This window comes from Pseudopodoces humilis, chromosome 11, assembly GCF_049639895.1.
Source record: "Pseudopodoces humilis isolate 2021_Gansu_Grassland_sample_001 chromosome 11, ASM4963989v1, whole genome shotgun sequence".
NCBI lineage: Eukaryota > Metazoa > Chordata > Aves > Passeriformes > Paridae > Pseudopodoces > Pseudopodoces humilis.
In genome coordinates, this window is record NC_142210.1 from 13,545,357 (window position 1) to 13,569,054 (window position 23,698).

General features: G+C 40.2%; 1 protein-coding gene across 2 annotated transcripts in view; it reads left to right on the plus strand.

Moving 5' to 3' along the window:
* Positions 1-2,543: 2,543 nt before the first annotated feature.
* The window catches only part of LOC102100803 (putative cation-transporting ATPase 13A4), a 40,306-nt gene continuing 19,151 nt past the window's right edge, over positions 2,544-23,698 (plus strand). Inside the window, exons 1-14 of one of the 2 annotated variants that reach the window (XM_005527102.3) lie at positions 2,544-2,669; positions 10,130-10,303; positions 12,750-12,884; positions 15,095-15,165; positions 15,258-15,338; positions 16,147-16,216; positions 17,031-17,165; positions 17,571-17,643; positions 18,270-18,401; positions 19,611-19,781; positions 20,210-20,367; positions 21,800-21,988; positions 22,305-22,366; positions 23,090-23,240. In XM_005527102.3, coding sequence (XP_005527159.2) covers positions 2,607-2,669; positions 10,130-10,303; positions 12,750-12,884; positions 15,095-15,165; positions 15,258-15,338; positions 16,147-16,216; positions 17,031-17,165; positions 17,571-17,643; positions 18,270-18,401; positions 19,611-19,781; positions 20,210-20,367; positions 21,800-21,988; positions 22,305-22,366; positions 23,090-23,240 — 1,665 coding nt within the window. In that variant the 5' untranslated portion in view covers positions 2,544-2,606. Of the gene's footprint in view, positions 2,670-10,129; positions 10,304-11,263; positions 11,318-12,749; positions 12,885-15,094; positions 15,166-15,257; positions 15,339-16,146; positions 16,217-17,030; positions 17,166-17,570; positions 17,644-18,269; positions 18,402-19,610; positions 19,782-20,209; positions 20,368-21,799; positions 21,989-22,304; positions 22,367-23,089; positions 23,241-23,698 lie in introns of those variants that run through there. The other variant, XM_088061216.1, reaches the window with a different exon arrangement.

Sequence of the window (23,698 nt, forward strand, 5' to 3'; positions counted from 1 at the left end):
TCTGGAATTCCTTTCTAATGTAGCCAGAACTGGGTGTCACATGCTGAGAAACAGAAAATGAAAATTGGGATGTTTTAGAGGTCAGGCTTCTGTTTATACAGTGAGATTTTTTCAAAGAAAAATAAATTGCGTAAGGATGACGTAATACATACATGGATCTTCAGGATGGAGATAAAAGTTGTTGTAATGAGGTGAGGCAAGTGATTTTGTCTCTTGCTTGCCTACTTTGTGACTAATTTATTTAAAAGTTTAAGGGACAATATTTTAAATCCTACTTCGCTTTTATATTTTAGCTTGACCAGTTGTTTTTGTAATTTATGTATAACTTTTAAAGGCAAGTTTCATCTTAAAAATATGAATGATGATGCTAACAAACAATATTTTATCAATAAATACTATGTAATTCTTACTCCAAACAGTAGAGAGCATCATATAACAACGTTCCATTTCAGGCTGCTTTTTCTCCAGGCAATGGTGAACAGGCTTAAGAAAATGATCAAATGTTACCATCAGTTTTGATTCTAGATTAATACTGTGCTGAATTATTATGACAGGATGTCAGACTATGGAAATTATGAACGTTTTGCACCTTTAACCTGGTTTTAGTTCATTTTCAGTGACAGTATAAATACTCCTATAGGGGTGTTCTCCAGGAGGGCAGAACACCTTGGAGCTGGAATAAAACTACAAATAGTGAAGAGATTGTATGAGCCTTTATTATTCCCTGGAGACCCTGCTTTTGTGGGATCTCTGCATCTCTCATCTCTGTGCCAGAGCAACCAAGGATCCCTGCTGCACCCTAGTCTGCTACAGACACTGAAAGAGCGAGGGTGATATTTGGGAAAGTGGCAAAAGCTGACCAAGCAGAAAAATCCTGTGTGACAGTCCTGTTTTTCATCCCTGGCACCTCCCAAAATAATGAATTATTTCCCAAGATCATCAGCCTGCCTTAGAAAAGGTACCTTTGCAGTTGTTTCCTGTCTGTTACAGCTTCTAGATAGCAATGCTCATTTTGCCCATGTAGTCAGGTTTATCAGAAATGGAATTTAATATGTTCTTTCTTTTGAAGTTTTAGTTTATACTGTGACTGTCATATAATTGGAGTTCCCTTTGCTCGGTCTCAGAGGAATAAAATGGTATGTTGAGAAGTTCAGAGCAAGTTGCAATGGGAGGAAGGAGAGGGTGGCACTGAAGTTGTATCTGGAGAGAGCCTTGTTCCCACTTGATCTTGTGCAATAAATCACCCTCTACACAGCTTAGTACAGATGTATGATTGTCAGTCCAGCCTCTGGTCTGGGCTCCTTTTGGAAATGTGGTAGGTGTCAGGGTGGAACAACTCTGCTCCAGTGCTTATCACCAGCATTTTCAAATGAATCTGTCTCTGTGCTGTGCATAGGTGCACATCTGCTTGTATTAACTGACCTAATTCCTTCATTTTCTCTTCTCTGTTTCCTGCATTTCTCCCTTTCAGTTTCTCTGAGCCTGCCCAATGCAGGATAGGCAGTGGTCGTTCCTGTTGCTTGAGATATGGACTTGTACCCATGCCTCATGGCAACAAAATGCTGAAGAATAGGAGCTAACTTAATACCTCTTGATCTGTTTCAATCACCCTAGAAGTAATGTTTTGCTTTTCTTGACATACTTGCTGGAAGAACAGGTTTGCCTTTCCTGACCTCACTCCTAAAATATTTATTGTGTAACTTCTTAAAAAATAGCAAAGTACAAGGAAATAGTAGTGAAATAAGAATAAATCACGAGACTAATCAGCAAATGCAGCCAAAAAAAAAAGAGGTGGTAAAACATTCAGTGTTGTTTTCCTGCCAGCTTCCTCTTGGCTCTGATTTAAAGGTCACAGACATCTTATCCATCTTACTGACATCAGTGGTGAACTCCAGTTTTCCCCAGAAGTGAGTAAATAACCTAATTGATGTCTCCTAAAGCTATATGGTGAGGTCAGAAGACATTCTATGAGGATATTCTTATTAATGAATAAAGGTCCTGGTTACAGATCCTACCTGGTGGAATCCTGACATACAGTTAGTGCATAAATCCCCCTGCATGAACTGGGGCCCCTTTTTACAGTGCCAGAGCTTGATTTATTTTCCATGGCATATGTGGGGATCACTGCTGGACAATTATTTCAGACTTGTTGCTAAGAGTGTTAACAGTAGCAATGCCTATTTTGTTTCTTATTTGGACACACTCCTGGTCTCCAGTGATTCCATAATCTCCTGAAGAAAAATACTCCCCTCTTGCCCTCCCCTAAAAGTTTTGTGCCAACAGCGCTTGCTTGCACCTAGCAGAGTTACGCTCTGGAATCATATTGTGGCAAACACTTGTAACATTGGACTTTTTCTTTCTTGCATGGTTTTTGAGTGAATTCTGCATGAATCCTCACAATTGCAAAACTCCAACAACAGAATGAAGGGAGGAGGGATAAAGTGTTACCTGCTAACCCCAGAGAGGGAGGAGCTCCCTACTTCAAACATCATCAGAATTATAAGGAAGGTGTGTACTTAGAGCACTTCCTCAATGTAGAAGTTCAAGCACACTATGCTGAAGACCTGTCCTGAGAGTGCTGTAGAAAGTCTCCAGAGGGTCATTTCATGGGGGAAAATCCTGCCAAGAACCATTATGCACAGCTTAACCAGGGAGAAGAGAATGAGATGGTGAGTTGTATTTCTGTCTAGGTCTTTCTCAGCTTGAAGCAGAAGGTGACATGTGTTCTGCAATAAAATGCTACAGACTGTAATTGAGTTATTGGTAGTTGGGGTGTTTCCTTGGCAGAAACATACAGTTAGAAAGGAATGTAATCTTTTTTTAGCAGAAAGAAAAGAAGGTTGGTTGTGTTCATTGGTTTTAACCGGTTATCCCCTCCAATAAGTGATGATGGCTCAACAGATTATTCATGTGGTGTTACAGATCTAGATGGAGGTGCTTTAATATGAGCTTGAGTGATGGGCCAAACCAGCATCCCCAACCACTTGACAGCTGGATCTCCAGGATAAGCTCCAGTTAGAGAACTAGAAACCCTGGCTTTTTCCAAAACATAAAAACACCTGTTATGTTTTCACAAATTACTGGCAAATGCAGTCTGTTGAATTGCCAACACTATCTCAGAAGCTGGGATTCCTAAATACAGAACTGCTGTATTTCTTTCCAGAGTTTTCCAGGGAGAAATGTATCTGCATGCATTTTGTAACATTCTATGTTTACACAAAATCTCTGGTCTCCTGCATGGCACTGCTCTTTAGTAGTAACGCCAGTGCACGATTGAAGTGAATTCGGTGCTTCTGAGCTGCTTTGGCATTACTGTGTGTTCTGAGTCAGCTATTCACATGGATTCTGTCCCTCTAATAGATTCTGTTGGAGATGTCAGATCCACGATACAGCTGTACAACAACAGTTCTTAGGCATATCCGGTAAATGCAGTGCTTCTCAAAATTCCTGTGCTGCAGAGCCACTGGAGTGCTGATGTGAATGCCTGCAGGATTTCAACAGCAAAGCTACTGAAACACAGTTACAAGTTGACACAGCTGTTCACTTTCAGAAATCCTGGAGAAGTCTTCACTGAGATTGCTGTTCTAGTGAAAGAGACTGGTTTTTGTCTTTGCAAACATGGATACCTGTTATTTTGCAAAGAAAAATGTAGATTTTCAGACAGCTGTCTCAGCCATTCAGGGAAAGGGAGATGCCACATTTTGTCTAATGCAAACCTGGGGAATGCAGTAGAGAGTCACCCAGCTGCATCAACTGAACAGCGCAGGAAGCACAAGGCACTGGCTCCGAGGGTGGGGACTAATTATCTCCGTGCAATGCAGAACCCGACTGGCTCTGCCACCCAGTTACTAAACCGGCTGGCAGCACCCCATTCCTGGCTCTAGCCCTGGTGCTGATGTGCCACTGCTCCCCAGCTCCAAACAGCTGCTGCGTTTGTGCCTCTGCTCCACCCTGCCTTGTCCTTCTAGGACTATAAACACCCTGTTGTGCTCTCACCACTATTAGTGCTGTCTCTAGCAATGCCAGAATTGAGCTGGAGCTAATTAGGTTTAAGTGGATTGTCTGGTGCTGTGTACAGTCACTGTTGTACCCTGAATGTTCACTTCCAGCTCTGCACTGCCAGGACGCACAAGCTGTGCTTGTATGGAGCCAGTATCCAGTATCATATCACCATCTCACCAGTATCATACTGAGCCCATGTGTCCTGAATCTGGTGCTCAGGGATTTGCACTGTGAATTTTCCATGCACAGCTGCTCTGTGAGCTCAGTGCTGAGTCAGTCTTCGCTATGAATCCAGAGTGTCTGGCAGTTGCCATGTTCTCCATGAGTATGGTCAGTGCTCATTCACCTGGAGTTCCCAAATGGAAATTGAAGAAAAAAGGCTTGTTAAGCACTTGAGTAGAAAATGCAATTAAAACTGTAGCCAAATTATGCTAAAATAGGCAGGAATGCATGTGTATTTGCTGTATAAATGTAAGAGAGAAAAAAAGTATGAGATACTGGAAGATATCCCTGAGGATATATGAGGTACTGTAGGAGGATGAGAAAAAAAGCAACACGTGTGTAGAAAAAGAGAACAACTATGTGTGTATTTGTGTTAAAGGAAAAAAGAAAGTAGTATGTCAATGAGAGTAGTTGTGAAGAAAGAGAAAAGGCTGTCTTTAAGTAGAGAAGTGAAGAAGAATACATGAAGTAAAGAGAAAGACTTTTTTTAGACTCAAAGCAATGTAGAATATTTTTTGATGTTGTTTTCAACAGCCAGTTTCATCTGCCTGAACCAAATTATTAACAAGCAATTCTTCTCAAACAAGATCAGATCTTTTGGTCTAATAACGTAACAGCCTACACTGTGCAAGTGCCAGTTCTTCCAGAGTGGAATAGTTCAAGTAATCTGAAAGCATGCAAGGAATTAATTTGGACTCTGGATATGCAATGCTTCCCTGTGTTGAACCAGATGTCCAATTTGTTGCAGAAAGTTCAGGAACTCTAACAGGAAGAAATGCTTTGAAGTTTTCTTCTGTATTTCAATTTTTTAGTACAGCTGAGGTGCTAGATAGTCCTGGATTTAAGAATAATCACTCTGATTTACAAAAACTAACCTGTATATCCTTCTGTATGGCTTTGGGTTTACTTTACAATTGCTGCAGAACATTTGCTTGAATGAAAGTTCACTCTTCCGCTATGCAGCTAAAACTTAGCAAAGTATATTCAGAGCATGAGATAAACTCTCTCTCCATAACCATTTGTAGTACCAGAAAGATCTTAGTAGTGTGAGAGAACTCTGGACACTCCAGAGCTCCGGAGCTTGCCTCAGAGAGGGCTAATAGTATACTTCCCTTCTTCTGTTTGAAGATTTTGAGAAGTACATTTAATGTGGAGTATGAAGAGGAAGTTAAAACACAACTTTATGCTCTCTGCCAATTTGAAGTTATTCTCTGCACAGCTTGGGAATAATCATTCCCTTTTCACAAAACCTAAAGTGTGAAGCTTAAGTCTTGCAGTGCAAAAGATTGTGATAGACTTTGACAGGCTACTGCCTTGGGAAGGATTTGCCAGCAGCCTGTCTTGAGCATGTATTCTCCTATTGCTTTGGCTGAAGGAATGGGAGAACTGCAGTCAGTCAGCTGGTGAACCCCAGTTTATTGCTGCATCTTGGCAGCTGTCTACGTCCTTTGAGATGCCACAGTTCTGAAGGGAATCTGATACAGGAATTTTATATACTTTGAATTTGAATAATGCAACTTTTAAAATTGAAATAAAATCTGAAAGGTACAATCTTGTTGCTAAAGGAACAATAGTGAATGTTACTACTGGTTTCAGAGTGAACAAGAACAAACCTCTATGAAACAGGCTCTGGTTGGTAAGAATGAGATTCAGTTATTAAATTGCTTGTGAAACTTAGCCAGTTTTTCAAGTCTAATCCTATTACCTGTTGTTATAGCAACAGGTTGTACATAATAGGGTACCTGGTGTTGGGGTTGCCAGAAATATGACCATTCACAGCCACTGCTTAGGCTCCCTGATTGTAGCTACAAGCTTTGTTTTCACCAAAGAAAAAGGTGCCTGAATTTGTTTGACTTTTGCATTTAAATTCTGCTGTGCAGATGACCTGGCAGTTAGAAGCAATATTTCTTTTAAATATAAGTAACAAAGACTTGCTGGGCACTAGAGTGATAAGCTCTTGAATGCTGGCTTTGTGTGATCATAAAAGCAGCTAAGAACCTTACTTGCCAACTGAGCAGGTCTGGCAGCTTTTTCTGTCCAATAATCCTGGCTCCTTCTTAGACCCTTCACTCACAAGTCAACCCATTTTGTTACAGTCACTTCTCTGTTGTGAGTCTCGAGAGAAAAGGAATGTTAACAGATGAGGGAATAAAATTTTACTATACTCTACAATTAATTAAAAATTATTCTATAGAGATGAGATGAACACTGTACACCAGCCTATTTTGTAGATGGTGTTACCTCCTATGAGATAATAAGAAGCTCTTTGGAGTCTTAAAGACAGCTAATCTTCACTTCAATTTTCCACCATTTCCTAGTCTGGTGCACTCAAGAACCCATATTATTTGACTGTGAACTATTTTATATGCCAATGCACTGATTGAATTCTAAAAACCTGTTCATGCATTAGAAAAGTTGTCAAGGTGCAAATCTCTATTCATCAGACCCTCTTCAAAACAAGCATGTCTGCAACAGCACAACAAAATGAAACACAGCAAAAGTTATTTCCTTAACAGCATAAAACTAATGTGACAGACGTGTACTTACTGCAGTTCTCCCACCAGGACTTCTGCCAGCCTTGAAAGTATTGTTTGCCCTAGTGGACATGCATTTGCTTGGAGACCTTTGTAGCAGAGGCCAAGTGAATCCTAAATAACTTCAAGAATTTCTAAACCCTAATTACTATACGTTGTTAATGTGGCTGAACAAACCTGCGCCATGTGTGTGCCTGTTCCTCCCTTCTTCATGCACATTTTGAATACCTCTGTTATTGGTCTAATATTCATCTGCTTTGTGGAAGATAATGGTTTTGAGAATTCTTCTAAAGAATTGTGTTTTGACTTATCTGATGAGTGAGAAGTTTCTGCTTCAACAAGGAGTTATTAATGTATTAATTACTTTTTTTTATGAATACAACATTCATTGCTATAATCCTTCCAGCTGAAAGCACAGGGCCAGAAAAAACTCCTCAACCTAAGGAACATTCAGTACTGAAGTTAAGCTTGAAAGGTTCTGGCTCAGGGGACTTTGGCACAAGTCAAATTTGGAACTCAGTCTATTTCCCTGCCTAGCTTTACTTCTCAGAGATGTGGCCCAGGTGATCCACTCCAGAGATTTCCAAACCGTGGGAAATTATTTGCTTTGGCAGTAGATTCCTTCATGGACATCTAGATACATCAGCAAACATCTGATGTTTATTCTTTCCCAGTTTACTCCTTGTAGAACTTCTGTACAGCTGCGTTAAGAAATGTCGCACTCATCAAGACATGAACCAACAAACCTGAACCAACATCTCTGTTCATATGGCAAATCATGCTCTTGAAGGGTCAGAACAGTTTAATGGTATCCCTCTGTCAATCTGTCTCCCTGTCTGTCTCAAGAAAGTCCCTTGTGAGAAGCTCAAGATCCAGCACACAGCATAATGGATATCTTAAGGAGCATGATCTTTTCTTCCAAGATGATCTGTTTTCCTTGTTTACATCTCCTGTATTTCAGGATGAGGAATACTGATACATGCTTGGTACTGGGAAGTTTCTTGGAATCTGTGGTTTCAAATCACTTTTTGAATTGAAACTATTCTGGAAAAAAAAGGCCTTAAAACATACGCTGGCATAGGGGGACTCAGATATTTTCAAATATTGGTGCATGATTTCCTAGGCAAAAATACAGAGAAATACAGAGTTTACTCTAGTTTTGTGGTTACGTTATGTATCAGGCTTGGGAAACCATTGACCATTTCAGTGGAGAACACTGCCAACAGAAGATGATCCCAAATGACTGCCAATCAGAGCATTCACCCTCTCTCTTCTTAATTCTATTAGTACAGCCTTACTGACTTCTCAGGCATCGTGTGTAAGACACAAAAACTGGAAATTAAAGGAGTGATTCATGGGCAGAAGCAAGATGCACATGGCAGCAATCCTGGTCTTCCCCACCCTGATATTCATGCCCATCCCAAAATACTATTCCAGTTATTCCAGGTCCAGCCATATATTGAAGGAAGTCCAAAGGCGTGTTCTTTTAGCAGTTCTTCCCTTTGGCATCTCTCTCTTCTTGGGAGATCCTTTGCCTTGTTGACAAGCTGTGAAGTCTGGATCCAAACATCTGGATCCTGCTAGTAAGCAATTGCTGTGAAGAGTAAGTTCACATTGTCCTATGCATTGTTCTATATGCTGGTGCTGACACTATTTCTTTAACCTTTTTGTTAAGGTTACAGCAAGAGAGAGTTGAAAGGAGACCCTTTACCTGTTTATAGGAGCATGTGAATATTAATTGCACATGACTGCCACACCAACTACCTCCTAGCAAGCTTGCCTGTCTGCTGCCCTCCATGGGCTTCCTTCTATCTGCTGTAGAGTTGCCTTATTCTCTTGGTCTGCTCAGAGATTATAGAAGCTTTTGAAAATGCTGTGTATGCATCTCACATGTGGTATAACCAGGTCCTGTGCAGTGCAGGCCACTTCCCTTCGTTGTTTACCATACTTTTTCCTCATGGTTGCCAACTTCTTCCCCTTAGAAACCTCTTGGAGATTGCTTAGGATGACAGAGTCTGTCTTATGGGGAATGCCACAGAGCAGGTGTGCCGAGGCAGCATGTGGAACCACTGGGCAGGGCCTGCATTTCACATAACAAGCAGACACCAGCACACAACCAGGAATTATGCATTAGTCATCCTTACAATTACATTGCCTTTTCTTCTCACCTTATCTTGCAATATCTGTGGCTGCAGACATCTGATCCTCAGAAGCAGATTGCACAGTTGCTGGAAATATACTCGGAAGAAAGGAATTGAAGAACCTTAACCCTTATGTTAGCAAATCCTCCTGGTCACCTGATGTAATTGCAGCCATGGAATCTCCCATCTTAGTTTTGGCTGCATCTCCTCTATAAATTCACTATACATCTCATTTCATGTTTTCTAAGTCCCTGCTAGCAGTACTGTGAGGAAATTTGGTCATGGTACCAAGACCTGCAGCTCTTGAAATGTAATGCTGACAGACATCTCTTTGATGTTTTGGGCAAGTCACCCTGCCTCACTGTAACAATTTCCCCAGCTTTTAAAATGGAATAATAACACCTACTCATACAACTAAAATGAGTAGCTTCTTTGGTCCTCTGAACATGTAAAGCATTCTGCAAGTGTTCATTAGATGTTCTTACTAACTATTAGTATTAGTATTAGTAGTAGTAGTAGTATTAGTAGTAGTATTAGTAGTAGTATTAGTAGTAGTATTAGTAGTAGTATTTTTATGTTAGACCAATGGCACATGGGCAAGCTCAAAAATTCCCATATTGGAGCTGTCATGGAAGGTGGCAACAGCTACAAAAGCTGTGTCTGTGCCAATTTGTGCACGGCAGCTCCAGCTCATGCAGGCACACAGCAGTCATTCAGCACCAAGCAGAGGCACTGGCTGAGTGTCTGAAGTATAGGTGCATTAGTGCAGATCACTTCTAGAGCAGGGGAGCAGCCCTTCTAATGCAGCAGCTCTGCACTGATCACTTACCAGCCCCTGGTGCAGATGTACTTAAACTTTGCAGCTATCTGACCCTTAAAAAAGTTGGCAGTCAAATCTGAATTCCAGACTTGGAGTAAAAGTTTGAACCTTAGAATGTTATCATTCCTGCTCATGCACACACAAAACAGTGTCTCGTGGAGTTTCACAGCTACAGAAAAATAGCAATTGGATCTGGATTTTGTGAACGTGGATGAAAAGCTGAAGATGCAAATTTTTGGTAATCATGTTTAAGACATGTAAAGCAGCCAAATGCAAGTTCTATGGCTTGTTTTTCACAGTACCATACCTAACACTACCTACAGGAGAGCAGTGAATGACAGGAAGGTATAGTATTGCAGGCATTTCTTTAGGAGAAATATAATGATTTTCCTCTTCTCTTTGCTGTACAGGACATATTTGGCTACAAAACCCAAAGCTGCCGAAAGGCTTTGTGCATTGCTGGATACATCTTGTCCTGTGGTGCTCTGAGGCTGCTGTTTTACTGGAAGCCAGAGTGGGATGTGTGGGTAAACTGCATCCGATGCAGCTTGGAAGAAGCTGATATTGTTCTGCTTAGAACAACAGTAGGTGCCTACTTTAGTCTTTTAATTAGTCCCTAGTAGGTAGCTATTTGAAAGGTGAGTTAACTGTAAGGTGTCCAGTTAGCTGAAATCTCTTACATTGCTGGTTTCCTGCAATAATATCTTAAGTGTACCACTGTTGATCTAAAGAACTTCTAAGTATTCCACAAATTATGTGCATGATGATGGTGGGAATGGAGGGTAACAGCTGATCAGACAAGGTTCGTGAAAGACATTGGGATGATAAAACCTGCGATATCTGTGGTTTCAAGACTGTCATTTGTTCTCAGTCCTTCCTCCTCCCTTCTACAATCCCTGTGCTTTCTACATTGTAGCTGTGTGCTGCAGGTTCTAAATCACCTGTTTGTTTGGCAATATCCAGCAGATCCTGTTTCCCTCACTTGGCTATTCTGGTGAAGATGTCCCTCTCTGCCAAAATTTATCCACTGGACCAAATTAAAGATTTGTCTAGCAGGGTCCCCAGCAGTGTCCAAGTGTGTCATGAGGGATCAGTACACAGAAGAGGCCAAGCCTACACTGCTTATTTTCTTGGCTCTGTTTCCATTTTCCATCAGCACTTCCCCAAGCTTGCAATCATGCATTTAATGCTTTCAGAGCTGGTACATTTTGCAAGTAGTTTCCTGATACTGGTCTCTGTCTGTTGAGGACTATACTGAAGCACTGCAACATATGCAAACCCTGGTTTTATTTCATGGAAGCTACCACAACACTAAAGAAACAAACTGAGACTTGGGTCTGAATCCCAGCTGAGCCTGAGTACTCCAGGATCTGGCAGGGTTGGTTGACTTCCAAAAATTTGATTTGTTCTGCTTCAAAGATTCCTGAACAATGGCATTTTCAATGTTTGCAACTGCAAAATGGATCACTTACTGCCTCTGTGTTTGAGCTGCCTTCTTAAGTGAGAACAGCAGCATGTAAAATCCCACCTTTTGAAAACCACAGATCTGCCTGTTGAATACTTCCTAATGAAACAATCTGCAGCCTGATAGTCTGGGGGTATGTTTTTTCTTTTATTAAAAACATCATATTAGGCTTAATATCCCTTTTAAATCTTCAATTCAGTTTGCATTTTTAATTACCTATTCTTGTGTGTAATTTTAAAAAGATGTGCCATGCCGAGCACTTTTCAAATAAATGAGTTTTTAAATGATCCTTTGTGTAATTAAGCAGGAATTGAATCATATCGTATGTTCTTGTTATCAAGATTTCTCAAATATGCTCTGGGTGTTTGAAAATTTGAGATTTCCTTCATGATTCTTTGTGTTAAAACGACAGTTTTGTTTTGTTTTGCTACATTCTGATTATATCAGTCCTCAAATGTGATGATGGCTACTGCTGATGAGGATACAAGTAATTTCATCAGCTTGATCCTTGTAATTATCTTTTACTTCACATAAAACCTTAATTCTTAAGTTATCATTATCTCTGCATTTGCAATATAAGAGCCTATTAGCTTACTGTTGTTATTGAATTTTGATTCACTGTAGTTCGAATGATGAGAACCTGTGTTATTCACTGGTTCCCATCTCAATCTGCATGCCAATGTCTACTCATTCTGAAATCTAAATTAAAGATAAATATCAGAAAATAAATGCTATTCCACACAAAAGATCGATTTTAGAAGAAAAGTGGGCAAATAAGATACATAAACATTATTGAAGTTCTTTTTTTCACACTTAAATTATTCCAAAGGACTCATATTTGGTACAAAATTTTTTTTTACTGTTCCCTTTTCTAATTAAAGTTTTGTAACTGCAAAACTGCTCACACACAGAATGTAAGTCAGTCTCATAGCTGGCCTTAATGCATGTAGTTCAGTGTTTGGGACTGAAATTTAGCATGAGGCTACTTACTATGGTAGTTGCTCTAATCTCTCAGACTGTACTACCAACACTTGTTATCAGGCAGTTCTAATGTTCAACTTACTTCATAAAAAGTGGGAAGGTCATGAACTCATTTTGTGGCAAAAGCTTGTGTAAGGTGCCATAAGTGCTGACACACTTCTTCCAATGAAGTGTTTACTCAGGAGTGACTGTAAAGGTACTGGCACTAAACATCCATTTTGCAGCACAGCGCTGTGTTCCCTTTGATCTTCCCTTTACAGCATGGTCACTGCATCTCAGATTGTCCTGTGCTGTTTGCCTGTCCTAGATCTTGACCTGGGTGTTCACATTGCATCCTTATTAGCCAAACACTGGACCTGTGGTCACTGAAGTATTTGCAGTACTTGCATTTTGACAGGACAGTGGTTCTGTCCTTATTCTAATGATTTTTCTCTCAGTCACAAGTGTTGGCAGGCTTCTGTTGGTTAATCCTTAAAAAAAGCCAGAGCAGTGCTCTAGAAAGGCTACTGTAATCATTGACTCCAAGGTGAAAATGAGTTTGGTTGGTGTTTGGGGCAAGTTGTGACTCTTCTATACTCATTTAGGATGATTTTCGGACTTATTCTCGTAAGACTGTGACATGGATCTCTGTGTCTGCATTTATCAAAAGTAAATCAGATTATCCAGCCACTGAGGAAGACTCAATCTTCAGTAAAGCCATAATGAAGCCAAGTTTGCAAGTAAGTAAAATATTCCCTGTAGCATCTGGGAGATGATGGCAAATCTCAGTCACACTTCATGGAGTGAAAGTGACCTGTGAACACATCCAGCTAAGAATCTTACAGCTTGAGGAACACAGTGAGCTGTGGAAAAAGAAGAGAACTGTACTCAATGGTTCTTGCCTCTGTAAAAATTCTCTCTTTTTCTGAGAGAGGTTATGAAATGAGAATTCTCTCTATTTCTGATAGAAAACCTATAAGTAGGAGAGCTTCAGGAGACTGGGGTTGGCAGTGAAGAATCAGAGTTCCAAATAAAAAAATCATTCCTGACATAGGAATCAGGGAATTTAGGGGTGACTGTGTGTCTGAAAGGAGACTGTGGAGAACTGAACACTGCTGCCCCAGTAACATGAAAACAGGGATGAATGCAGCTGATGCAGAATAGAACAGAAAAGTGCCTGGGCGACATCAGTCTTTCCAGAAATGTTTCATTAACACATTTTGCTTCCTTGCGTCTGTATGCACCAGTTTGTTCTTTCAAGTGCGTTTGCTGGAGTCAGGTTAACAGGAGTCATTGTTAACGGTTGCAAAAATGTATCCTGGTCTCTGCCAGTTCCATAGATTTGAGATCCTGATGAGACACTGGGGAGAAGGTAGGTGATGGATTGATCCAAGCAGATCTCAATGTCCCTCCTGAGCTGAGTGAATGTAATTATCCCATGTCTAAAACATGTACCAGACAGTTCAGTTAGGTGCCTTGTTTAGCATTACATGTTAAGTTTGTGTGAGCAATAGGAATGCAAAATGATACATTTGCTAATATCTGGCTCTTAATTATAGATACTAGAGCACTGCACCAAGGAATCCAGAAAAGAGCTATTTTCCCTTTCAGGAAATAATTTCTAACTTACTAGAATTTATTTTTATATCTACAACATTTTTTACTAAGTATTTTCAATATAAACCTAACTTTAGCTGAGCAAAGCTGTTGCTATTTCTGCTGTGGACATATATGAATGTGCCCAGGAAAGTTTAGTGCCAACTAGTTTAATCAGCTGGCACAATATGAAGAAAGTGGAGACAGCTCTGTAACATTCTTTTGAGGATCAAAGTAGTAACATAAAAAAGCCAAATATAAACTCAAATAATAGGCCCTTTGAATACCACTTTCGTATCAATCAAAACATCTAGATAGAAAAGACCAGATTTCAAATCAGCAAAGAGAGAACAGTTTAATCCTTCCTTAGCAATTCAGAAACCCCTACTTATAAGTCAGTTATAAAGTGTTTTTGCCATTTAAGCTACCTAAATCCACAGAGTTGTATGCTGTGCCCAAGAGCTGTCTAAGGACCTCTTCCAACAGGGAGCTGAGTCCCTCGCTTCCCACTCCAGTTTTTAGCATTGCAGATGTTGCAGCTCCTATTGCATGAAATCTTGACTTCAGACCTCTTGTTAAGTTAATGACTGTGGTTATAGCTCCATTTTGAGTCAGTGGATGAGGTGAGTCTAGATTTCATTGGCCTGTAACAATGCTTATTGCACTGGGTAGGGAGAGTTCCCTGAAGCTGATTTCTTTATCACTCGTGTGTACAGGTGTATAGCCCTGCCCTCTGCCAGCTAGATAGGAAGTGCCATTATCTCTAATAGGCTTCATTATTGTTGCTCAGGACAGGACAGACTCCTCTTGCAAGTTATAAATGACAACATGTGTTCCTAATGGATAACTGCTCTGCGAGGACTTAGCATTAGCAGTGACTCAGTATCCTGGGATGGCCTTTCTTGTCTGTTGGCACATCTGTTTAGCTGAAGGACTCAGCACCATGACTGGAAATGGCCCAAAGCCCCCTGCTTTCCATGAAGCCAGACGGAAGACAAGGGAGCTGTTGGCTGAAGACAGCTGCCTGTGTACCTACTGTGGCATCAGTGATCTCTTAGGTTCATTCTGCAAGATCAGAGTGAAGCTTATTCCTTTCTTCACAAAGAACACTGTTTTGCACTTGCTTGACCTAAAGATCTGTAAACTGGAACCTGCACTGAGCTGAGGATCCCAATCTATAATTCAGCTAGGGAGTCAGTGTATGCAATCCTGTCTTCTCTCCCTCTTTGCCCCCATAAAATTTCCTTTATCTGTACTTGATCACAGTGAGGATGCCTAGATGAGCTCTGTGAGCAAGTCTGAGTATTTTTGTTTGCTGTGTTGCATGAATTATTGTCCCTGTTTTGTTTACCAGGTGAGAGCTATCCAAGTACAAAAAATCTGCTATGTCTGGAATATCTATGCAAAACAGTTCCAGAGAGTTGGGTGAGTTCACTGCACAGGTTGCAGAAGTCTCTGAGGAAGTCAAGTGTCTTTGTGAATAATGTCCTAAGGAAAACACTCCCTTTCTATTTTAGAGTCCTAGAAGACCACTACACTTGCTCAGCTATACATGATAAATTTGGTTCTGGTCTCACCTGCAATGAACAGAATGTCAGGTACGCATTTTAAAACACGAGCACTCAACATATGGATTTCAAAGAGATGTAAATTCCTTCTGTTGTTGCACTTCCCAGGAGTTTTTTGTGTATTTATTAATATGCACATCATTTTAGATGAAACAGCCATACACGGAAATATTGAATGAAAAGGGCTAGAGAATGAATTCTAGTCCTTGTCAAAGTTTTTGAAGTGTCTCAGTATTCATCTCTGTTATTGTTCTCAATCAGGAAATAACTATGTCCTGTAACTAACTTTTAGCAATTCTTATTTGGAGTAAGAGAAAGTCTCTGTAAAAGAGTGCAAATAAGGTATGTTAGCTTCTTCACTGGGGCTCCAAATTGACTAGTACTGGTCTTTGAACTTATTCTCATAAATTACTGTATCATTAATCTTCAGTTGATTGAATATTGAAAATCCAGCATCCTCAGATGTCAAATCTTGCATTCCAATCACTCTTAACTTTTTGCAAAATTATTTGGGCTTGGATAATTAAGTTTTATTTAGATGCAGAATTCCTTTGTTTATAGTGTCTTAAAGTAATTTTTGTATGATGGAAACATTTGCCTAATAGGTTCTGTTGCACCTCTTGTCTGCATAAGTAAATGCCACTGATACAGCCATCTTTTCTGACATAAGCACTGTAGGGACATTTAATTTTTTTTTTTTTTTGAAGAAATATCCTCCCAGCCTTTTTTTTGAACTGGGATCAAAAGAAGCTCTCAGGACTACTGAAATCTGCATTTTCTTGAGCAAGTGACATTGTCACATATTTTATATGTGAGTGATGTTTTTTATCCCGTACAGGAGAGTTATATGTGGGCCAAACACTATCGATGTTCCAGTGATCCCTATTTGGAAACTACTCATCAAAGAGGTTAAGAATTATTCTAAGCTGCTTGGGAGGCCATATGTGCATATAATTGATTCTACATCTGATTTAACTTCCCACTACTTACTCTTCAAGCACATTTCTTTTTCAAATCCTGTTGAAAGCTGTTCCATGAAATCATCATAAATTAATTAATTTTCCCTTGTTCCATATTCTCCATCCCCATGCCTGTGTGTCTGCTTGGTATTTCTCTGTATGTATCTGTGTCCTGGGAGCTCATTCTGTTTGCCTTCTGAGGGCCACTGAAGGTTTCCAAGCTACGCTAGAAATCAAACCTTCCAGACAAGGGCTGTCTGTTAATCAGCAGAGGTTAAGTGAACAGCAGTACCTGGTACATGCCTAGAGCTGCAGAGAGATCCCTTTAGCTCATGATTTTGGGCACAGCACCACACAAAGCACCAATACCTCTTTCAGACAGGAATAGCCTGTATGTAGCCTAAACAGGGTGTTTGTGGTGGTGTGCTTGTGGTATGTGAGCTCCATGCTCACAGCACAATCTGTTCTTCTCTCACCTTTGTTACATTTCTTGTAAGAAGCAAAAAAAAAACAAAGGATTTGGCCGAGTCATTCACATCCTAAATAATATTCTACTGGTCCATATTATTTGGCCCTTTGGTCAGATGAAGATGGTCTGATCTGATTAGACTAAAGTGATTGCTAAGAAAATTACAACAGGGCTCAGAAGTCACAGTACTTAATGTCTCTTATTCCAGACCTTTTCTAACAGGTTGTACTGTCTAGGTATATTGGGGCCACTTAAATGTGGCCAGCTTTTTACTATTGCTGTCTCTCCAAACAGGTCCTAAATCCATTTTACGTGTTCCAGCTGTTCAGTGTGTGTCTGTGGTTTGCTGAAGATTACATGGAGTATGCCACTGCCATCATATTCATGTCTCTCCTCTCAATATTTTTGACTGTATATGATCTTAGAAAGGTGAGACACCTCACATTTGCCACAAGGCAGATTTACTTCTAATGTCTGGGAAAGGCCAGCATGTTGCAGTACTACAAGACTTACTCAGAGGTTTAGTCTTGTGACATCATGCAGTAGGCAGGTGCAATGGCCTGGCCTCCTAGTCATGGTAATCTCTGTGTGGTACCTTGCCCACATCCTCCCTTCCCCATTCCAGTGCTTCACTTTGTAACATTTTGTTCTGCTCTCAGTAATTAGGGTGGGGAATTTCTTTCTCTGAGTGGTTGTATAGTTCCTGGTAGAGCCGGAACCCAGTTTCTGAAGGCTCTCGTAACCACAAACAACAAAAAGTAATAATTGTTAGTGGACAAATTGCATAATGTAAGTAAGATGTGACACTTTTGTGTGTTCTTCTTTAATTTATAGCAATCCATTAAACTGCACAGACTGGTTGAGTCTCATAACAACATCATGGTCACTGTCTGCAGAAATAAGGAAGGTGACTCCTCTATGCTTCTTTTTTTCAATGTGTTTTGTTTCTACAGCAATTTATATCAAGCCCAAGCATGTACAGTAAGAGATTCATTCTAAAGTGGCTTTTCTCTTCTCTTTCTCAGCTCAGTTAACTCACTTTTGCACATAGAGTTAATTTAACTTAAAAATATGTTGTGGCACATCAAACTTATTAATAATTGAGTGCAGCCTTAGCAGAAAATCATCAGGAAAACTAAGTAATTTTTCTTAAAGCAGCGCTGACATAGTCAACATCGTACCTATTAAATGGCAGAGACCACCTAATTGCACCATGCAAAGTCTATTCATTATCAAGGTATCTAGAGCACAAGCCAAAGAGATGAAGTCAAGTAAAAGAATGTAGATCCAAGGCTCTTCAGTTAGCTCAGTGCATTGGAACAGTAACCATTGGTAAATAAGGAGGAATTCTTCAGTTGGAACTGATGCCTAGGCTTTTCTTAAATATTGCAGGTTTTATACTTAGGTCCTACTGTGGGCCTTTGTTTACCAGCCATTATAAAGAATTATATTCAGCAAGTAGTTCCTTGTATTTTGTCCTCTTGATACAGAGAAATATATGAAGCACAAAGTTTGCATTCTTGTCTCTTTCAGGGTTCCAAGAGCTGGAATCACACCATCTTGTTCCTGGAGATATGCTGATTTTGAGAGAGGGCAAAACCCTTTTGCCTTGTGATGCCATCCTGGTCAGCGGGCAATGCACTGTAAATGAAAGCATGCTGACAGGTACAGCCCATCCTTCCCAGGTTTGTCACCTGAACACCATCATTGCCCCATGGCTTCAGCCAGTGACACAGGACAGGCAGTGTTATCATGTGCATCCCTTTCTGTGAGACAGTCCATAGCTGGCCTAGAAGGGGATTCTTTTGGTTCAATAGAAAAGAGATTTAATTGTTGTTAGTTGTCTAAACAGACATTATGGACTTTAGGAAGAGCAATTTATCCTTTTCTACCTTCCTGGGGTGCAGCATTTAGGAAGAGATGATCTGATTAGAAGGGAAAGAGTGGACAGTGGAGAGGAGTGAGCAGGACAGGAGAAGAAAATGGATATGAAGCAAAGTTGTTCCTACAAAGGGCCCACACTCCACTCTGGCTGCAGGGGTTTCTGTCACTCGCTGGATGTCTCATTGCTGCAACATCTCCAACCTGTGGAGTGTCTGCCTAGCCCTCCAGACACTTAGCCTCCCGTTCCTGTGATAGCAGTGGAGGACATGCCAGGTGGGAGAGGTCAGTGGAAAGCAGGATTTTTGGTGCAGGAGGAGGTCACAGTTCTATTTATTTTTCTATTTCTATTTCTTGTCTTTAAATTTGGTCTTGATCTGAATCAAACTGAAACTGACAGTTCTGAAATTTCACATAAATGAGAAAATCCAGAAACACCTTTCATTTAGAAAACTTCAGCTGTCACAAAATATTTCTTCTTCACCTTAGTGTCTGCTTTGACATAAATAGGGTATTTGTCACCTGTCAAGCATTGACCTAAAGGCCCTCCTTTTTACTAGAGGGAAAGCAGGGAATATCATGTTCCCATCTGCTTGGGGGAATGTGTAGTGAAGTGACCTGTACATGAGGTTCAAATTAGGTAAACAACTTGTGACCATTCAGCAGCAATCACGCAACACCAGTTCAGGCCTCTTTTCAAGTCTCTACATCAACAGAGTTTGGAGTCCTTGGACTGCTTTCAGTTCTCAGACTTACATGAAGCTGCTGTACTGATGCAAAGTAAAACTCTTCTCTGGCCGTCTGTTTGTTTGCTAGGCTTTAAGCTCTATTCACTATGAAGATGTCAAAATATAAAAGTAAATTTTCCGTAAATTGGTTTCTCTAGTAAATACCCTTTAACTTACTGCCTAGATGTCTAGGTACTTATTTGAAAGTCAGCAGGCCATTATTAAGTGTTCTGCAGTTTTCTTCATCTGAGCTAATCTTCCCTAGGAGAAAGTATTCCTGTAACAAAGATCCACCTACCCCGAGCTGATAATTTCAAGACCTGGAGAGAGTACTGTGCAGAAGATTACAAAAAACATGTCCTCTTCTGTGGAACAGAGGTCATCCAGACCAAGGCAGATGACAGAGGAGTAGTGAAAGCTGTGGTGCTGCGGACTGGTCAGTCAACACTTGAATTCACTTTTCCTTCCATGATTTTTCTCACTGGAACAGTCTGACAATGTATCAAATCACATTAAGTTAAAGGCACTAATCCATATTTACAGCAGACAGATGGAAAATCATTCTCCTGGGCTGGGGTAAGTTATTATGCATTGTTTCTTTTTGCTTGGTGTAACTTCTACAACTGCCAGCATATAATTATGAAGAAGAATTTTGCTCTGCTTCTAAGACATTGAAAAAATCCTTCCCCTTAAGACAAAAATAACTCTTTTCTATGTTCTGCAGATAAGGTCACATACACTAAAATTAAACACCTGTGCCTTCTTTCATAAGTTGCAGAAATTATGAATTATTTTGAAGCCCCCATTCTTTGCAGAGAATTTGAAATATTTTCCCCTTGGAATGATTTTAATTTGTCTTTCCAGGTTTCAGCACAGCCAAGGGGGATCTGGTGAGGTCCATCCTCTACCCTAAACCCATGAACTTCAAGCTGTACAGAGATGCCCTCCGGTTCCTGATGTGCCTCATAGCATTTGCAGCCATTGGAATGATCTACACAGTGTGTGTATTTGCACTTAATGGGGTGAGTTACTAAATGCGAGAGAAATGGTTCACCTGAAACCCTTTTAAAATGGTTCACTCATTCTCATGCACGAAGGTCAATGTGAGAAGACTTATACACTGTAAACAGCAACTCTACAAATTTTAAAGCCTTATTTATTTAGAACTTTTTTAGAAACTTACAAAAAAAATAATTTCATCCCATAATAATTATCTGCCAATGTAAAGTCCAAGTCATGAGTTGCAAGGTTGATTCTGTAATTCAGCTTTTGAATCATTTTTCTCCTGGGGAATAATCTACAATCTGTTGGCTCAGAAGATTATTTCCCCTTAGGATGTCAAAGAAAGTGTGTTTAAGAATATATTCATGTGTCTGCTTTGAAGCTTTTCCTCTTTTTTTAAATTTAACTTCCCCATTGTAATATGTAAAATACATGTGATGCTATCTCAATTGCTGAAATTGTCTTGTCAATCTTTTAAGATCGAATCACAGGATGTACTAAATGCTTCCTCTTCTGTGAGGGTTTATTTAAATTTGGGTGGTTAGCACTTCATTCTAACATAAAATAGATACAAAATACTATCAAACTGGTGTGTTCTGTGTTCTGAGACAATATCAATGAAGGGAGAACTAGAACCTGATGGAAATTCAGCACATCAAGTGCAGCATGATTTGTGGTCGAAGTCCCAAGCTCAGAGGTAATAATAGTAAATCTCTATGATGGTTTTCAAATTTGCTTTAGTTTGCAGTGTCTCAGTCCTGGGACCCCAATTGGAAAAGCATTCAATTCTTTAGCTTTCATATCAACTGTCCAGAATAATGGTGCCCACGCTCAGCATCCTGGCAGTCAGTTTTGCACTGACCTCTAAGCTCCCAAATTATACATTGTTTTTACAAATGTAACTGTTACTTCCATATCTCTTCCTGCAGGTAAAAAAAAAATTCTTTCACAACTCCTAGAACATAAGGTCAGAAGAAATCATTAGCTCATATGTTCTACCCTCATTTTTATAACCATCCCATATGTCTCACCTGTCACCTTAACATGAAGTCCAGACCTATGCCTGTAGGCATTTGGATGAATGCCCATATAAATAGCAGATTCCTGTGTGCTGTGTCATGGGAAAATGAGGGTGCAATGATCTAGCTGGCATGTTTGAACACATGTGTTTTGGAGGAGGCTCTGAACTCTGCCTGGCAGGTTTGTTTGCATGGAGAATGGATGAAGGCCTGGAGGCTGCTCTTTAGCAGTGATGAGGCTTTAAAGCCTCTGGTTAAATCAAGCCTATTCATTTCATATGGAGATGAATACATGGTGATGGACCACAGGCAGAAAACAGTACAGCCTGGAGCACCTGCAGTGGAGGAGAGGAGGGATGGAGAGGTCTACACCCAGTGCAAGCAGCACTCCTTGCCACTCTCTTCCTGATAACTGTCCTTGTTATTATGTCAGGAGGAGACAGGAGAAGTGGTGAAGAAGGCTTTGGATGTTATCACTATTGCTGTCCCACCAGCTCTGCCAGCTGCCTTGACAACAGGAATCATTTATACCCAACAGAGGTTGAAGAAAAAGGGCATCTTTTGCATCAGCCCACAGAGGATCAACATGTGTGGACAGCTGAACCTTGTCTGCTTTGACAAAGTAATGGCTGCGTGGTGGTTATGCCCTCATTGGTAAAGGGAGCCATGCTGGGGGGGTGGGAGGCTGGGGTTTGATTGAGCATTTCCATTTTATTTTAGAAACACAATGACCAGTGCTGTGTACTTAAGTTCTTGTTGTCTGAACAGAAGCTGTGGCAAATTCTTGTTTTTCTTGGAATCTAGGAATTGTCTGGTAGCCTTTTCGCTCTGTACCGTGCTGGTATTTTCTGGACAGGAACTTCTTAAATAAGTCTTGATTTTTATTCCTCTTGGAGCTCTCATGTGGGAAGTTAATTTAAATGTATGTTTTAACTTAGACTGGCACCTTAACAGAAGATGGCCTGGATCTTTGGGGCTTCCTGCCCTCTGAAAGAAACTGGTAAGGCTCCCTGACACACCAATGGCATCTAAATTTGGTGGGGTAGTGATTAGATTTTTCTACTAGACAAAGGACCAAATCTGAAACACAGTTATTGTTAAACAGTTAAGCAGCTTGAAGTTCCCCATGTTTAGATTTTAAATTTTATTTCTATATCCTCTGGAAAATTAATTGTTTGCCTTATTCCAGGGGTCCTGCTCCGCATGAAAAGATGCAGCCACTGTTGCCAGCATTTGGCACAGTATGTCTGGGCAGACAGTGTTCAGCAGACAGGCTGGGTTTGGTCTCAAGGCTGCAGTGTAACCCCAGCCTTTATGAGAGGAAGTCACTCATACCCACAAAACTGAAACTCTGTTCTTTCAGTGGCCTTGATTTTGCCCATTTACATTTCCAGAAATATTCATACACAGAGTTGCTCAAACTTACATCAGCTTCAGAACTCAAAGAATTTTTGCACACACCTCAAGGAAGATATTTTGTAATAATCTGTTCCTACCTCCATCCCATTGAACTCCCTAACTAGGTATAACACACCCCATTTGAGCATGCCTTAATAGGTGCATGAAAAGAAGTTCATGGGGGAGGACAAGTCCCCAGAACATACATGTGGTCTGATCTCAGGATTGGGTCTTTAACTGCCTCCAATTTAGGAATTTTTTTTCTGTTAGAATTATGTTGTTTGGTGCTCTTTGAGAGTAACTTTTATGTTCTCTTTTGCTTTAGCTTTCAGGATATTCACAGTTTCCCTGCAGACCACAGCCTGCCTTGGGGCCCAGTGTTCAAAGCACTGGCAGTTTGTCATTCATTGATTGTTTGGGAGGGCAAGATCCAAGGAGACCCATTGGATGTGAAAATGTTCGAGGCCACTAACTGGGTAAAGCTGTGATTTGTTGTTATGCAAACAGTGGGAAGATCACCTTGTCATCTCTGGTTTAGCCAGATACCTATCAAAGTCATGAAAAACTCATGAATTCTGTTAAATAACTCCTGTGAAACAGGAATAATTGAGTTTCTTTTGAAAACTCAATATTTTTGTTCCTCACAATCATGTTGTGATGATAAAAAAATCCAGATTATTTGTGGAATACTTCAAGAGCAGAGCTTTCTACATGAATACAAATTCTTGTGTATTATTTTCTCATTGAGTCTATGTTATATCTATAAAGATTTTTCTTTATTTGTGTTGTAATGAATGAAGGATTTCTTGACAGTGAGAGGATATAGTCTATTTGCTGTGCAAGGGTACAACATTGTCACAGTGAACCTGGTGAGGTCTTCTACTCAACTGCAAAGAGAGGCAGTGGATTTTCCATTATTGGAAATGCTTAGTTT